The 16857-nt window shown below is 45.5% G+C and overlaps 1 protein-coding gene across 2 annotated transcripts in view; it reads left to right on the forward strand.

The window, feature by feature from the left end:
* LOC149455751 (platelet-activating factor acetylhydrolase-like) overlaps positions 1-16857 on the forward strand; it is a 90509-nt gene that overhangs the window by 13419 nt on the left and 60233 nt on the right. Inside the window, exon 1 of one of the 2 annotated variants that reach the window (XM_089685895.1) lies at positions 10529-10715. The exons of the other annotated variant lie outside the window; for it this stretch is intronic. Within the exon in view, the coding sequence (XP_089542021.1) occupies positions 10578-10715 (138 nt within the window). The 5' untranslated portion in view covers positions 10529-10577. Of the gene's footprint in view, positions 1-10528; positions 10716-16857 lie in introns of those variants that run through there. 2 annotated transcript variants of the gene reach the window in all.

A 16857-nucleotide genomic window follows, 5' to 3' on the forward strand; every position in this document is an offset into this window, starting at 1 on the left:
CTGAACCAGATCGCACTGCTCAGACATCATACATGACTCTTTTTCAAACCACACTGAATCCGCACCGCTAGTGCACCCGACATGCACTCTATTTCCAAAAGTATTGGGACGCCTGCCTTTACACGCACATGAACTTTAATGGTATCCCAGTTTTAGTCCGTAGGGTGCAATATTGAGTTGGCCCACCCTTTGCAGCTATAACAGCTTCAACTCTTCTGGGAAGGCTGTCCCCAAGATTTAGGAGGGTGTCTATGGGAATGTTTGACCATTCTTCCAGAATCGCATTTGTGAGGTCAGGCACTGATGTCAGAAGAGAAGGCCTGGCTCGCAGGCTCTGCTCTGATTAATCCCAAAGGTGTTCTATTGGGTTGAGGTCAGGACTTTGTGCAGGCCAGTCAAGTTCCCCCATCCCAAACCATGTCTTTATGCACCTTGCTTTGTGCACTGGTGCGCAGTCATGTTGGAACAGGAAGGGGCCATCCCCAAACTGGTCCCAGAAAGTTGGGAGCATGAAATTGTCCAAAATGTTTTGGTATGCTGACACCTTAAGAGTTCGCTTCACTGGAACTAACAGGCCAAGCCCAACCCCTGAAAACAACCCCACACCATAATCCCCCTCCACCAAACTCTACACTTGGCACAATACAGTCAGCCAAGTACTGTTCTCCTGGCAACCGCCAAAGCCTGACACGTCCATTGGATTACCAGACAGAGAAGCGTGATTGGTCACTCCAGAGAACACGTCTCCACTGCTCTAGAGTCCAGTGGCAGTGTGCTTTACACCACTGCATCCAACGAATTGCATTAAACTTGATGATGTAAGGCTTTGATGTAGCTGCTCGGCCATGGAAACCCATTCCATGAAGCTCTCTATGCACTATTGTGCTAATCTGAAGGCCACAGGACGTTTGGAGGTCTTTAGCTATTGACTCTGAAGACAGTTGGTGACTTCTGTGCACTTCAGCATGCGCTGACCCCGTTCTGTCATTTTACGTGGCCTACCACTTGGTGGCTGTTGCTGTTGTTCCCAGTTACTTCCACTTTGTTATAACACCACTATAACAGTTGACCGTGGAATAATTAGTAGCAAGGAAATTTCACAGATGGACTTATTGCACAGGTGGCAACCTATCCCATTACCACGCTTGAATTCACTGAGCTCCTGAGAACGACCCATTCTTTCACAGGTTTTTGTAGAAGCAGTCTGCATGCCTAGGTGCTTTATTTTATACCTGTGGCCATGGAGGTGATTGGAACACCTGAATCCAGTGATTTGGAGGGGTGTCCCAAAACTTTAGGCAATATAGTGTATGTGAACAGGCACCATAGGAAGCAATATTTTTTCACGTCATGCGGATTGGATGTGGTTCAAACCGCATCCAATCCACATATACACTATATTGCCAAAAGTATTGGGACACCCCTCCAAATCATTGGATTCAGATGTTCCAATCACTTCCATGGCTACAGGTGTATAAAATCAGGAGACAGTAACGCCGTTGACGCCACGCCGCCAGAGCAACGAGGAGCTCTGGCGGCCATCTTTTTATTTTGGACGGTTAGTCCATTTGGTTTATATGCCCCGTTGTTTACCTGGATTTGTGCAATAAATTGTTTTCCAAGCTACTACACTATGGGCATCCCTTTACTCTGACACCTGTGAGGAGTTTTTGATCCACAGCTTTCCTACCAGAAAAGGAGCCTCCACTAACCATAGAGGACTACACGCACCTATAGGGAGCTCTGGAAGACCTCAATACTGGTAAAGCCCTCCTGCTTACAGAGGAAAAGCCTTGGATTTCTGGTGTCATCCCTTAGTGACCTTTGACGACATCATAAATAACACACATGCGCATTTTCATGCGCCTTCTGGTGAGTGCGCATTGCTTATAATATCTTTATGCACATACCGAGTCCAAGAAGACAAATGGTTATTGAGCACTTCAATCACTATATGAACGTTTATCAGCAATTGACATCTGAATATTACCTCATGTTTATTTAACTCTTTTAGCGCTGCACAACATTTTATATTTATAAAATCAAGCACCTAGGCATGCAGACTGCTTCTAAAAACAATTGTGAAACAATGGGTCGCTCTCAGGAGCTCAGTGAATTCAAGCGTGGTACCATGATAAGTTGCCACCTGTGCATTAAGTCCATCTATGAAATGTCCGTGCTACTAAATATTCCATGGTTGACTGTTAGTAGTATTATAACAAAGTAAAAGCAACTGGGAACAACAGCAAATCAACCGCAAAGTGGTAGGCCACATAAAATGACACATCGGGGTCAGTGCACGCTGAAGCGCACAGTGCGCACAACTGTCTGAGTCAACAGCTAAACACCCCCAAACATTGTGTGGCCTTCAGATTAGCACAACAACAGTGCATAGAGAGCTTCATGGAATGGGTTTCCATGGCCGAGCAGCTGCATCCAAGCCTTACATCACCAAGTGCAATGCAAAGCGTTGGATGCAATGGTGTAAAGCATGTTCTCTGAAGTGACGAATCACGCTTCTTTGTCTGGCAGACTAGCAATCCGATGGATGTGTCTAGGTTTGACGTTTGCCAGGAGAAGGGTACTTGCCTGGCTGCATTGTGCTAAGTGTAAAGTTTAGTGGAAGTGTTAGCATACCAAGACATTTTGGACAATTTCATGCTCCCAGCTTTGTGGGAACAGTTTTGGGGATGGCCCCTTCTTGTTCCAACATAACTGCGTACCAGTGCACAAAGCAAGATCCATAAAGACATGGATGAGCGAATTTGAGGTGGAGGAACTTACTGGCCAGCACAGAGTCCTGACATCAACCCAATAGAACACCTTTGGGATGAATTAGAGCGGAGACTGCAAGTCAGGCCTTCTTATCCGACATCAGAGCCTGACCTCACCAATACGCTTCTGGAAGAATGGTCAAACATTCCCATAGACACACTCCTAAACCTTGTGGACAGCCTTCCCAGAAGAGTTGAAGCTGTTATAGCTACAAAGGGTGGGCCAACTCAATATGAAACCCTATGAACTAAGACTGGGATGCCATTAAAGTGCGTGTAAAGGCAGGCGTCCCAAAACTTTTGGCAATATAGTGTATGTGAAAATGTAAATGTTATTTCTCAATGGGAAACCTGAGCCTGGGATGATGCACACCACTACCTCCATTAAAATAATTTTGCATCAGAAGCCCCCTCTCACATCAGAGCACCTCTTCATGTCAGACGCCTCCCTATCATGTCAGAGGCTACTCATCATGTCAGAGTCCCCCTTATAATGTCACAGTCCATCATCATGTCAGTCCCTCCTATACATCAAAGTCCCCCTCATATGTCAGAGTCCACCCTATAGGTCAGTGTCCCCCCATGACATGAGATTCCTCCCATCACCGAGTATTCTTATTACATTAGAGTCCCCTTACCACCAAGTGTCCAGATCACATAGTCACCCCATAACAGAGGCCCCTAAAAACTGAGTCTTACCCTTCACATCGAGCCCTACCCTTTGGCTCCAGCAGCACGGTAGAGGGCAGGGGGTGGAGCAGATCTGGAGGAGCCAGACTTCCATTCTCTCCTGAATGCTGGGTGTAGCTCTGTATGCCTCCTACCCTGGATCAGCGTCATGGGTTTCCAAGGTACAAGCAAGCCAGCCACCAACACCAAAACAATGAATGCCCTAGAACGTCATTGGTTGTTATGGTGCCCGTCGCCGTCCCTTCCACACCATGGACACTAATGACACTGATCCAGGGCAAACTAGGTCATATGCTTATGGTACTCTGGAGGAACCCAATTGGCACCTTGGCCAAGAAAATCTGCTCTACACTTATGTTTATGCAACACTTCATGAATAGTAAGAGTGCAAGCAACTAAATAGCAAATAATTAGATTACTTGGGCTTTTCAAAGAAAAAAAGTAAACGCTTGGTTGAATTTACATCCAGCACGTTAGGGCTCATGTTGTCCATACAGCTATGTTTCAGTTGGTAGCATTTAGCTACATAAACCAAAACAAGAAAAAGGTGTGTCCTCAGTCTGGTTTTGACCAGTTTACGCAGTATACATGTAAACGTTTGGGCAACCGTTTACATGCATAAAGTGTAAATGGGTATAGCCATATGTCTTGCCAATGCTGCCTAATGAATTCGAGGCAGGGGAAGATATATACACAGCAGGCGCAGAATTTTAGCCTGCATTCATGCTGAATAGTTTGAGGCCAAGGTCATTCTGAGCCTGCACTTTTGCTGATACCTATACACTGTTGTTTACATCTTCCCCTAAAATGAGTGATTCATTTGATTGCGATAGTGTGCGGAACGATCTCAGCTTTCTGCCAATCAGAATGACTGAAGGCCAAGGTCTTGCTACACCTGCGCAGCCACCGCATAATACAAAAGTTCAAGGGGCACGAGGGGTCAAGGGTGTGTAATGCATGGTTACAGAGGTCAAGGTAATGCAAAGAGTTCAAGGGGCACAAGGGGTCAAGGGTGTGTAATGCATGGTTACAGAGGTCAAGGTAATGCGAAGAGTTAAAGAGTGCTGCAGTCATTGTTGGGTTTAGGAATACATAATGCCAGTGGCGTCCCTAGGGGGGTGCGGGCCGCTCCGGGTGACACCATCACAGGGGGTGCAGGAGCAGGATGCCAGCAGAGCTTCTGGGCTCTGTGAAGGTCCTGGCCAGTTATTGGGGTGATCCTGGATTCCCAGCACAGTGACAGCTGTCCCCGGAGTAGTGGTAAAATGAGAATCCCGGACACGTGAAGATATGTATCCCCTGAAGCAACTGAGCATGCACCGGTTTCAGGCCGAAGAAGCCGATCGCCAATTTCTGACTTTAGCACAGAGCTGCCACAGTTAACCCCTTACAGGCTGCAAACCGCTGAAGCTGATCCCGCGGATCACTATGGGTTGCAAGATCAGTTAACCCACGTATAGGTTAAACCTATACTTGGTTAACTGATCTTGCAACCCATAGAGATCCGCGGGATCAGCTTCAGCGGTTTGCAGCCTGTAAGGGGTTAACTGTTGCAGCTCTGTGCTAAAGTCAGAGACCGGCTTCTTTGGCCTGAAACCGGTACATGCGCAGTTGCTTCAGGGGATACATATCTTCACGGGTTGGGATACTCAATTTACCTTTACACTGACACCTCTCCTTCCTCTCTGGAGGGGTGACACCATGTGTTACCGCACCGGGTGACAACAACCCATAATGCAGAGTGCAGGGGTCAGGGGTGCGGAATGCACAGAGTGCAGGGGTGCGGAATGCACAGAGTGCAGAGGTCAGGGGTGTGTAATGCATTCTCACCCCCCTCATCCCCAGTGGCTGTGGGAGGAAGCAATAAGGTATGAAAGCCGTGTCCTCTACCCCTAGATTTACCAAGCATTTAACCATTGCAGTGCAGGAGGGCAAATGTTTTTTTCATGCCTGGAGTGGGCTTTAAGCACAGGTGCTTTGCTTTCTGGATAGCATTTGCTGTTATTTTCGTTTACTTGTTGCTGTATAAGATTAGGTGAGACTGGAAACCAAACTTCTACAAATTAACTTGTGATAAGAATGGTTCTCTCTTTATGATTGGCAGTTCATCTGATACATATAAACCACAAGAGGAAGAACTGTATTTTTAGTCCTATGTGTACATTTTTGTAATCAGTTAAATGTACGTTGGCACACTTGACCTATACTTGAAAGAAGTGACAAAGACATTTGGCAATAGCCCCTGTATTCATGTGACCTACAAACACGCTGCACCTTAGTCCCAAACAAAGTTTTGTGTTAGTTACTACTGGCTGCGCAACATGATTTAGGTATCAAAAGGTTTTTCTTGTTTTTGTAATAGATTGCAATACAATAAAAAAAATCTTTGTCAAGAACATATAAAATAATGCAAATTACTACTTAAAATTTTCATATGAAGCCAGCAGGTAGAGCTGTAGGTTCATTTTCGCATTTGTGCAGGCTAACCTTAGCTGTTTTGATAAAAAAATGCTGGTTGTTTACAGAGCTTATTAACTAGACGTCAAATTTACACACAGCTGAAGAAGTCAGAGGACTGCAGAGGACTCACCTACCCAGTCCTTGTTGTGCTTAGATGGCTCAGTAGACTCAGAAATAGAGAGTCCGAAGGCAAACAGTCTCTGCTGTGCTAAATTAGCCCTGGTAGTAAGTGGTACAATCAGCCCTGGTACAAAGCCCCAGTAGAAAGTGGTGCATTCATAAAGTTCCAAAGCCTGAACCCAAAAGTGTCCTGTTGTGAGCAGTTCTTGGTTCACGGATGTCATATGGCAGCTGCTGGTGACTGGTATAGTAGCTGATCAGGGACTTTCTGTCCTTCATCAACTTGGAGAGAGTGCAAGGGGTCTAATTGTCCCCTGATGTTTCTATAAACAGAACCCATATTAAGTGAAGTTAAAAAAAATAAATACAGAGGAATGTCAGTCCCCTTTACCTTTGGCCCCACATCCAACACCACCATCTTTGTTGGCCTGGTGCATGTGCTCTGCTCAGCCTTTGGGTTCCAGCAGAACCCTGCTGCACATATGCATGGGGGTTTTCCTGCATGAGCAGAGATATTGAAGCTTGAGATTTCCATACCTGAACATCTTTGTGCATGCACGGTGCCAGGACCTGAAGCCTTGTGACACATCTTTGCATGGCCTGGTGTCAAGAAGGGCAGCAAAGAAGCCACTTCTGTCCAGGAAAAACATCAGGACAGACTGATATTCTGCAAAAGGTACAAGGATTGGACTGCTGAGGACTGGGGGAAAGTCATTTTCTCTGATGAATCCACTTTCCAATTGTTTAAGGCATCCGGAGAAAACCGTGTCCGGAGAAGAAAAGGTGAGCATTACCATCAGTCCTGTGTCATGCCAACAGCAAAAGCCTCCTGAGGCCATTCATGTGTGGGGTGGCTTCTCAGCCAAGGGAGTGGGCTCACTCACAATTTTACCTAAGAACACAGCTGTGAATAAAGAATGGAACAAAAACATCCTCTGAAAGCAACTTCACCCAACCATCCAAGAACAGATTGGTGAGGAACAATGCTTTTTCCATGATGGAGCACCTTGCCATAAGGCAAAAGTGATAACGAAGAGGCTTGGGGAACAAAACTTTAAAATTTTGGGTCCATGGCCAAGAAACTCCCCAGACCTTAAACCCATTCAGAACTTGTGGTCAATCCTCAAGAGGCGGGTGAACAAAAAAACCCACAAATTCAGACAAACTCCAAGAATTGACTGCGCAAGAATGGGATGCCAGTCAAGATGTGGCCCAAAAGTTGATTGACAGCATGGCAGGGTGAATTGTAGAGGTCTTGAAAAAGAGGGGTCAACCCTGCAAATATTGACTCTTTGCATAAACTTCATGTAACTGTCAATAAAAGCCTTTGGGGTCAATCCACTAAAGGTTACCGCATGCGATAACACCGTCACGTGACTCATTTGCATAAATTATTGCGTGTGGTAACATGAAAAAAAAATCACGTATCTGAGGTATTTAACGAAAAATTTAAAATGTGTTGGTAAATACCACAAAAAAACTATGCTGTAAGCTGTTAAGTCCAAATCACAAACAGAAAAGGAAGTAAAAAAAGATGCAATATCTATCACTAGGGATTTGCTGGTGGTATTTTTTCAGATGCAGCGAGGGGGTCCCCCCAAACCCCTAGGCGTCAGGTATAGATATTAAGGTGAACGCCTTGCTAAAATATAAAAAAAAGACATGGGGTTCCTCCTAGATCCATAACAGACCCAAAATCCCTTAGGATTGTGAGGGGACCCGCACGCCATTTTTTCTTTTTTTTTTATTTTGGTGTGGGGTTCCCCCAAAATCCATACCAGACCTGTGGGCTGTTTTCTTTAAATTCATTTTGGTGTGGGGTCTTCCTTTAAAATCCATACCAGGATGGAACCCCACACTGTTTTTTTCCATCGTAATACCCGGCATGTTTTGTTTACATTCAGCTGTCAGTGGGACACCCGCTGACAGCTGATGAGTCATCCGTTGTAAGGATGCAGCGGCTGGTTTCCTTAACCACTCGCCCTTCAAAGGATTTACCCCCCTTCCTGACCACACCATTTTTTGCGATATGGCGCTGCGTTACTTGAACCGCTTCCCGACCGCCCTATAGCAGAACTACTGCTATAGGGTGTCACGGGTGCACAAAATCACATTATATATATATATATATATATATATATATATTACACATACACAATTTTGAATTTCCAGGTAGGGGGCGCACGTCATTCGTGGCTGGATCCACACCTTTGCATTTTTTCTTGCTGCATTTACCTTTGAAGTCAATGGAAATGTTTCTAAAGACATTCTTTATAAATGAAAATACATACCTGCACTGTGCAATGTATTGCTCAGGGTGGCCCCCAACCCCCTATTCTGGGGTTCACCGCTGGCAATCTAGGCTCCTCCTCTTCTGTGTTTGGCAACACAGCAAGCCGCTTGCTATGGCAGCAGACTTGCAGGCGCTATCCCCAGCCGGGCTATGTGTATCTATAGACACACACAGTATGGGTTGGCCCCACCCTCTGCTCCCTCCTCACAGCATTTGATCGACAGTAACAGTAGTCAATGGCACTTTTCAGAGGCACAGCAACGTAGCCGTATGTCTAAATCTATTGTATTAGTAAGTAGAAGGGTAAATTAGCCGTGTGACTACATCCACCACTCCCTTGCAGAGCGCCTTAGGGCCAGTTCACACTGCATGCCTTTCAGTTGCTTTTTCTGTATTCAAAATGCACAGAAAGTAGGCGATATGATTGTCAATGTCATAATTCACATCAGTGCTTGCAGTTCCAGTGTGTTCCGGTTGCAGAAAAAAAAGTAGAACATGCTGCATTTTTGCTGCACAGTACTGCACTAGAACGCAGTAAAATGCATCAAAAACGCACCAGAATGCACAAGAAAGCACCAAAAAGGTACTGGAAAGCACATGTCCCTATTTATATTGAAGAAAAAGAGAGGGGAACAATGAACTTAAATGCATACAAAACGCACTGGAACGCATAAAAAAAACACCAGAACGTGTCAAAGTGCATGTGGAAACGCATCTGGAACGCATCTAGACTGTGTTTCTATAGTGTGAACCAGCCCTGAAGAGCGATCCGCGTTCAGATTGCTGAAGGGGTAATGTGATTCCTCTCACTGTCCAATTTTTGTGCCACAACTGTGTGCATTGCACATGATGACCTGGTGTTTGCAGTGCTTCCTTGTTTGCTTGAACAGGTTATATTCAGTGCGCTCGCCACTTGAGACATGTTGCGCAGTTTTTGCTAAAGACGCGGAGTGAAGCATTGCGACTGTGGCATGTATGAGCATTGCGACTGTGGCATGTATGAGCATTGCGACTGTGGCATGTATGAGCAGTGCGACTGTGGCATGTATGAGCAGTGCGACTGCATGGTGGTGCGGCTGCATTTCTGCGGTTCCCGCATTCCTCTGTGCGGGTGGTGCGGCTGCAGGTATTTGTGCGGGTTTGTTTTCCCACCTTTAGTCATTGGTCTTACTGCTGTAATTTAAAATCTTGTGATTTGTGTGCAATTTCAGCGCGATTTCAGGTGCGATTTCTGCAGACTTTATTGCTACTTGTGAAGATTGTCAATGATTTCTTGCAATTTTCAGTGCGATTTACATTATATTCTATTATATTCTGCAACAAAACTGCAGCAAAACTATTGCAAGAACTACTTTAGAAATCGCACTGCAGCAAATCGCACGTTAACACAACGACATTCACATTTATTACCCTTGGTTCACACCTATGCAGCTTGCGTTTGATCCGTTTCTGCAGTGCGTTTTTGACGTGTTTTGCGTTTTTTTGCCAACTTGTTGCTGGGCAGATTAAAATGCCAAACGCATCAAAAACGCACTACATGCATTTGTGCAGTGTTTCCATTGAAGTCTATTGAACCAAAAACACAATGTTTTGCGTTTAAAAAAGTCCAAAAAACAGCACCAGGTGAAAATGCAGCGATGTGAACCTGTCCCATAGGAAATGTTAAATGGACTGCTGTGCGTTTCTGTAAAAAGCAGCGGATAATGCATAGGTGTCAGCCTAGACTTACACCCCGGTCACATCGGGTGCGACTTGGCATGCGACTTGAAAATCGCATGCCAATTCGCACCCTATTGTCCGCCATTAGAGCAGTCAAATCGGTGTGGTTCCGACTTGGTCGGAGCCGCACCGATTTCTAAAGAAGTAGATGCACTGCTTTTGGTGCGATTTGCATAGACATCTATTGCAGATGTCTTGCAAATCGCAATTGAAATTGGCATCTCGCCCGACTTTGAAATCGTGCGACTTCACTGTAAGTCGGGCTTGATGTGACCGGGGTGTAAGATGCGATTTCAATCGTGAATCAGACCTGAAATGGCACCAATGTGACTGGGCACTAGGTGAGTCCAAGGCCTTGCCTTTTCCTGGGCAGTAATACAATATCTAGTTGTAACAAGTGGTGACAGGGTCTCTTCACTCGTCAGCCATTGCATGGATTGTACTGGGGCCTATAGAACGAATACCAGGAGCACTGACATGGAGGAAGTGGGCTCTGCTCGTCCAGCACTGTGTCAGTGTCTATGGCTGGGCTGTGTTGCAGCAGTGGGCAGGCACACGGAAACAGCTCACACACACTTCCCACACAGCACAGGAGCCGCCCCGCCATCACACCGGGGTCTGCCCGGCCTCCTCACACTGGAGGTCACCCCTCAGGCAAGGTAAGGAGCGCTGGGAGGTTTGGGCAGGAACCGGGCCTGGACGCCGTTACCATGGCAACACGAGGCGCTGTTTCTGTCTAGTGCCTCCTATAACCGGGGCTGGGATGGGTCCGACAAACGCCTTCATGCATGACTAACAGGCAGACAAACATGCTAACCTCTGACCTCCCTCTGCTGTGGAACTACATATCCCAGCATGCAACTGACAACTAATCCTGCTGACTAATATCTGTAGGCTTCGAATGATTGATGTGTGTGAAGGTGTTGGGTAGTTCTTCCTATGTGCTTGTCTGCCTTCTCCTCTCACTTTGTAACCCAGACAGGCTGCCAGGAGCAACTGTGCCTTCATCTTGGTTTTAGTGTGTCATGCTGGTCAGCTGACCTGATCCCTGAATCTGATCTCCAGGCACAGTGCTGCAGTGTGAGGAACGCTCTGTGGAAATACTTGGGCATAGAAAGGAGATTTGGGGCTCATTTACAAAGGTCTGTACTGCATGAAGAGCAGGCCTGTTTATGTGTTTGGAAGAGCAGGCCTGTCCAGAGCAGCATGAAGGCGGCCTGTGGAGATGAGCCGCTGTATAAACTCCCCCACACAGCCTAGTGTTGCAGGAGTTGAGGGACGGGTGTATCTCCGGACACACACTACATTCAGAGCCATGCACCCGTCCCTGCACTCCTATCATCCATCCACTCCATCTCCACAGGACACCTTTATACAGCCCCAGAAGCATAAACAGGCCTGCTCTTCACATTGCCCCCAACGTATAAACAGGCCTGCTCTTCACATGGCTCCGGACGTATAAACAGGCCTGCTCTTCACATGGTTCCGGACGTATAAACAGGCCTGCTCTTCACATGTCTCCGGACGTATAAACAGGCCTGCTCTTCACATGGTTCCGGACGTATAAACAGGCCTGCTCTTCACATGTCTTCGGACGTATAAACAGGCCTGCTCTTCACATGGCTCCGGACGTATAAACAGGCCTGCTCTTCACATGGCTCCGGACGTATAAACAGGCCTGCTCTTCACATGGCTCCGGATGTATAAACAGGCTTGCTCTTCACATTGCTCCGGACGTATAAACAGGCCTGCTCTTCACATGGCTCCGGACGTATAAACAGGCCTTCTCTTCACATAGCTCCGGACGTATAAACAGGCCTTCTCTTCACATGGCTCCGGACGTATAAACAGGCCTGCTCTTCACATTGCTCCGGCCACAAAAATAGGCCTGCTCTTCACATTGCTTTGGACGTATAAACAGGCCTGCTCTTCACATTGCTTTGGACGTATAAACAAGCCTGCTCTTCACATTGTTCCAGACTCATAAACAGGCCTGCTCTTCAGAATGCTTCGGACATATGAACAGGCCTGCCATTAACATTGCTCCGGACATATAAACAGGCTTGTAGAAAAGAAAAAACCTCAGCGCCCAGGACTCTCTTATTACACACACAATTCCCCGTGAGATGCTGCTGTACACAGGTGCAAAAACCAAAAAAACTTATATCAAATACCAGCGCAAACCCACATAATAAATTGCATCACCCAACCTATTAAATTAATAGTAAAATAAATAACAAACTTTAGAAACTGTGACACAAAACCACTTTTGTGTTAGTGAAATAATAAAGAAATAAATAAATAAATAATTTTAAAATGAATAAGTCCAGTGACAAATAAATCCCAAAATAGCAGTCCCGTGACAAAATTAATTATATTGTAGTTATATTGTAATTTTCATTGGATTCTTCCGTGCCTTTGATCCCTTCACCATCCACCAGTGCAAAACCAACAATAACCGCACTCACCAGATAATGGTGAGTCAAACGCCTTTCAGGGATATTAAGGGCTCCTGGACCCCCTTTGCTTTATATAAGACCTCCAAATAATGCCTCCTCTCAGATATGGATACCTCTTCTGGTTACTCCTCTCACCGAATCCCCCAAGGAAAATCAGGAAGAAGAAAAAACCATAGTGTGATACCGTAGTGGTTTCTCATCAAAAGAATCTCTCCAGACCACTCACATTTTAGCAGGATATAACCCGCATTTTATTGAAACAAAAACGATCTTTCCTTAAAAACGATCCACTTTTCATGTACAGCGACTTTTGTATAAAGACCCCACAGCCTAGTATACAGCAGGATGGCAGACCTCAGATGCAGACTCATCCACTATGCAAAAAATGGCCCCTTGGAACGCACCGCTCGGCGTGCGTTCCACTCACCGGAAATGACATCAGACGCCGGAACAGGCAACCGGAAGTGCGTCAACGCGTTTTCGCCCCACCCACAGGGCGTTATCCATTATTAGTGGATCGTTTTTAAGGAAAGATTGTTTTTGTTTCAATAAAATGCGGGTTATATCCTGCTAAAATGTGAGTGGTCTGGAGAGATTCTTTTGATGAGAAACCACTACGGTATCACACTATGGTTTTTTCTTCTTCCTGATTTTCCTTGGGGGATTCGGTGAGAGGAGTAACCAGAAGAGGTATCCATATCCGAGAGGAGGCATTATTTGGAGGTCTTATATAAAGCAAAGGGGGTCCAGGAGCCCTTAATATCCCTGAAAGGCGTTTGACTCACCATTATCTGGTGAGTGCGGTTATTGTTGGTTTTGCACTGGTGGATGGTGAAGGGATCAAAGGCACGGAAGAATCCAATGAAAATTACAATATAACTACAATATAATTAATTTTGTCACGGGACTGCTATTTTGGGATTTATTTGTCACTGGACTTATTAATTTTAAAATTATTTATTTATTTCTTTAATATAAACAGGCTTGCTCTTCACATTGCTCCGCATGCATAAACAGGCCTGCTCTTCACATTGCTCTGGACATATAAACAGGCCTACTCTTTACATTGCTTCAGACGTATAAACAAGCCTGCTCTTCATATTGCTCCAGACATATAAACAAGCCTGCTCTTCATATTTCTCCGGTCATATAAACAAGCCTGCTCTTCACATTGCTCCGGACGCATAAACAGGCCTGCTCTTTACGTTTCTCTGGACGCATAAACAAACCTGCTCTTCATATTGCTCCGGACGTATAAACAAGCCTGCTCTTCACATTGCTCCAAATGCATAAACAGGCCTGCTCTTCACATTGCTCTGGACATATAAACAGGCCTACTCTTTACATTGCTTCAGACGTATAAACAAGCCTGCTCTTCATATTGCTCCGGACATATAAACAAGCCTGCTCTTCATATTTCTCCGGTCATATAAACAAGCCTGCTCTTCACATTGCTCCTGACTCATAAACAGGGCTGCTCTTCAAATTGCTCTGAATTCATAAACAGACCTGTTCTTCATGCTGTATGGGCCTCTACACTTGTGTGAATGAGCCCTTAGGGCCCCTTTACACCAGCCTATGTGTATTACGCTCCATACAACCCTTGCACACTGGTGTGCATTGTGTAGGAGAAGCAGGATGCATGTGAACGCATCACACTCTTCACGTTTTCTTTTTTATTACATTTTTTCACTTTGGATAGAGTAAGGGAGCTTTATAACCCCGGCAGTTTTTTTGTTTTTTTTTGCCACCTGCGTTACATTGGGGAGATTATAGTTCACTTCCTGTCCCATAGCCAAAACAGAAAGTGAAAGGAAGTCTCTCCAAAGGGAGGAAATCTTTTGTTGTCACCAGAACTAATGTTCCCATTGGAAGATTCCCCCTCTTTTCCTGTTCTGGTGACAACCCAAAAATGTGGGATTTTCTTTCAATGGACATACTAACCTGTTTTCAGTCCACTCAGGTCCGGTCACATGATCCCGTGTCAGTGAGGGGCTACAGGGGAGAGGAGGGAGAGCTTGACAATGGCTGGGAATTCCAGGAACTGTGATGTTACCCATAGGCTGTCCCGGCCGTTGTTGGCACTCTGCCCTCTCCCCTGCAGCAGCTGCTCATTGGCTCACGGACACAGTGGCCACATGACGAGACCGGAGAGGACTAAAAAATAGGTAATTAAATACATTTTTTACACAGCTTAGGCAGCATGGGGGGGGGGGGGGAGATTAAACATAGCTTTAGACTGGAATCTAGTGGTATGCAATCCTGCAGAGGCAGAGAGCTAACTGAACAACATGGAAGAGATTACAAAACAGCATGGTGCAGTGGTATGTCGCATAGAGAGCAGGGGTCAGTGATATGAGAAGCAGAGTGCAGGGGTTAGTGGCATGTGATGCAGAGTGGGGGGTTAGTGGCATGTGATGCAGAGTGCGGGGGTCAGTGGTATGTGACACAGAGTGCAGGGGTCAGTGGTATGTGAGGCAGAATGCAGGGGTCAGTGGTATGTGAGGCAGAATGCAGGGGTCAGTGGTATGTGAGGCAGAATGCAGGGATTAGTGGTATGTGAATTAGAGTGGAGGGGTCAGTGGTATGTGACTCAGATTGAAGGGGTCAGTGATATGTGACTCAGAGTGCAGGGGTCAGTGGTATATGACTCATAGTGGAGGGGTCAGTGGTATGTGGCGCAGAGTGCAGGGGTCAGTGGTATATGACGCAGAGTGCAGGGGTCAGTGGTATATGACGCAGAGTGCAGGGGTCAGTGGTATGTGGCGCAGAGTGCAGGGGTCAGTGGTATGTGGCGCAGAGTGCAGGGGTCAGTGGTATGTGACGCAGAGTGCAGGGGTCAGTGGTATGTGACGCAGAGTGCAGGGGTCAGTGGTATGTGACGCAGAGTGCAGGGGTCAGTGGTATGTGACGCAGAGTGCAGGGTCAGTGGTATGTGGAGCAGAGTGCAGGGGTCAGTGGTATGTGACGCAGAGTGCAGGGTTCAGTGGTATGTGACGCAGAGTGCAGGGGTCAATGGTATGTGACACAGAGGGGAGGGGCAAGTGGTATGTCGCAGAGAGCAGGGGTCAGTGGTATGTGACTTAGAGTGGAGGGGTCAGTGGTATGCAGATTTTAGTGCAAGACATAATTTAGAGGTTATTAGCACACATTGCAAAGATTGGCAGTAACATCACCCCACAAGTAAAAATGCTCATCTTCCAGTCAGAACATCTCCTCCCTACGTTCCAGTCATTCACAATACAAATTCCCCCTTCCTCTGTAAAATGTACTTACCAGCCCTAGTAATGGAGAGTGCAGGGGTCAGTAGTATGTAATGCAGAGTTTAGAAGTATGTAATTCTGAGTGCAGGGATCACTAGCATGTAATAAAAGTTCAGAAGTATGAAATTCTGAGTGCTGGGGTCTGTAGTATTTAATGCAAAGTTCCGGAGTATGTAATTCTGATTGCAGTGGTCAGTAGTAAGTAATACAGAGAGCAAGGATCAGTAGTACGCAGTGCAGATTTCAGAGGTCAGTAATATGTAGCACACAGTGCGGGGGTCAGCTGATGGCTGGCACAGCAGGGTCGTGAGCTACTCGTCACATTGCTGATGGGTAGATCACGATTGATCCCAGCATAAACTTTTGCTATAAAACTCATTGGGGTGGATTGACTAAAAAGCAAATGGACTGTGCACTTTTGGAGTGCAGTTGCACTCATTTTCCTTTGTAAATGTAAGTATGGTGAAGCTTCACTTTGTAGAGAATACCCAATCAGGTGCAAGGAAAATACAAGATGCATTTCTGTATACACATGATTGGATGATGGAAATCAGCAGCGCGTCACCACATTTACTAAGCTCCCGGGAACATGAATGTAATTGCAAAAAAAATTTTTTTAAAAGGACTCGTGAGCCAATATAGTGACTTTCACCTTCAAAATGTGTAACTATTCTTTAAAAAAATGAATAAAAACATAAAATAAACCAAAAATAAAATAAAAACAATGTGGTTCGCAAACACTTCACACCCAACTCATATAATAGTGTGTATAATAGTAAATAAATAAATTATTGTGCTGCGCTCCCTAAAAACAAAAACAGCATGTGCATATATATCAATTTTCAGAAACATGCAATAACCCTCTTAATTGTGTTCCACTAAAAATCCACCCATGCAGCAAAAACATCCCAATATAATACACAAAAAATCCTCATAGAAAATCACCCATGCATCAAAAAACATCCCAGTGTAATAAACAAAAGTCCTCTTTCCCATAAATCAGCTTCAATCAAATGGATTAATTCCAGGTTTCCAAGTTCCTTTATAACAACACTGCTGCTCTATTATGCACTCACCTC

Source organism: Staurois parvus, unplaced genomic scaffold (genome assembly GCF_062004578.1).
Source record: "Staurois parvus isolate SC_StPar_1 unplaced genomic scaffold, SC_StPar_1.0 ptg000388l, whole genome shotgun sequence".
Lineage (NCBI taxonomy): Eukaryota > Metazoa > Chordata > Amphibia > Anura > Ranidae > Staurois > Staurois parvus.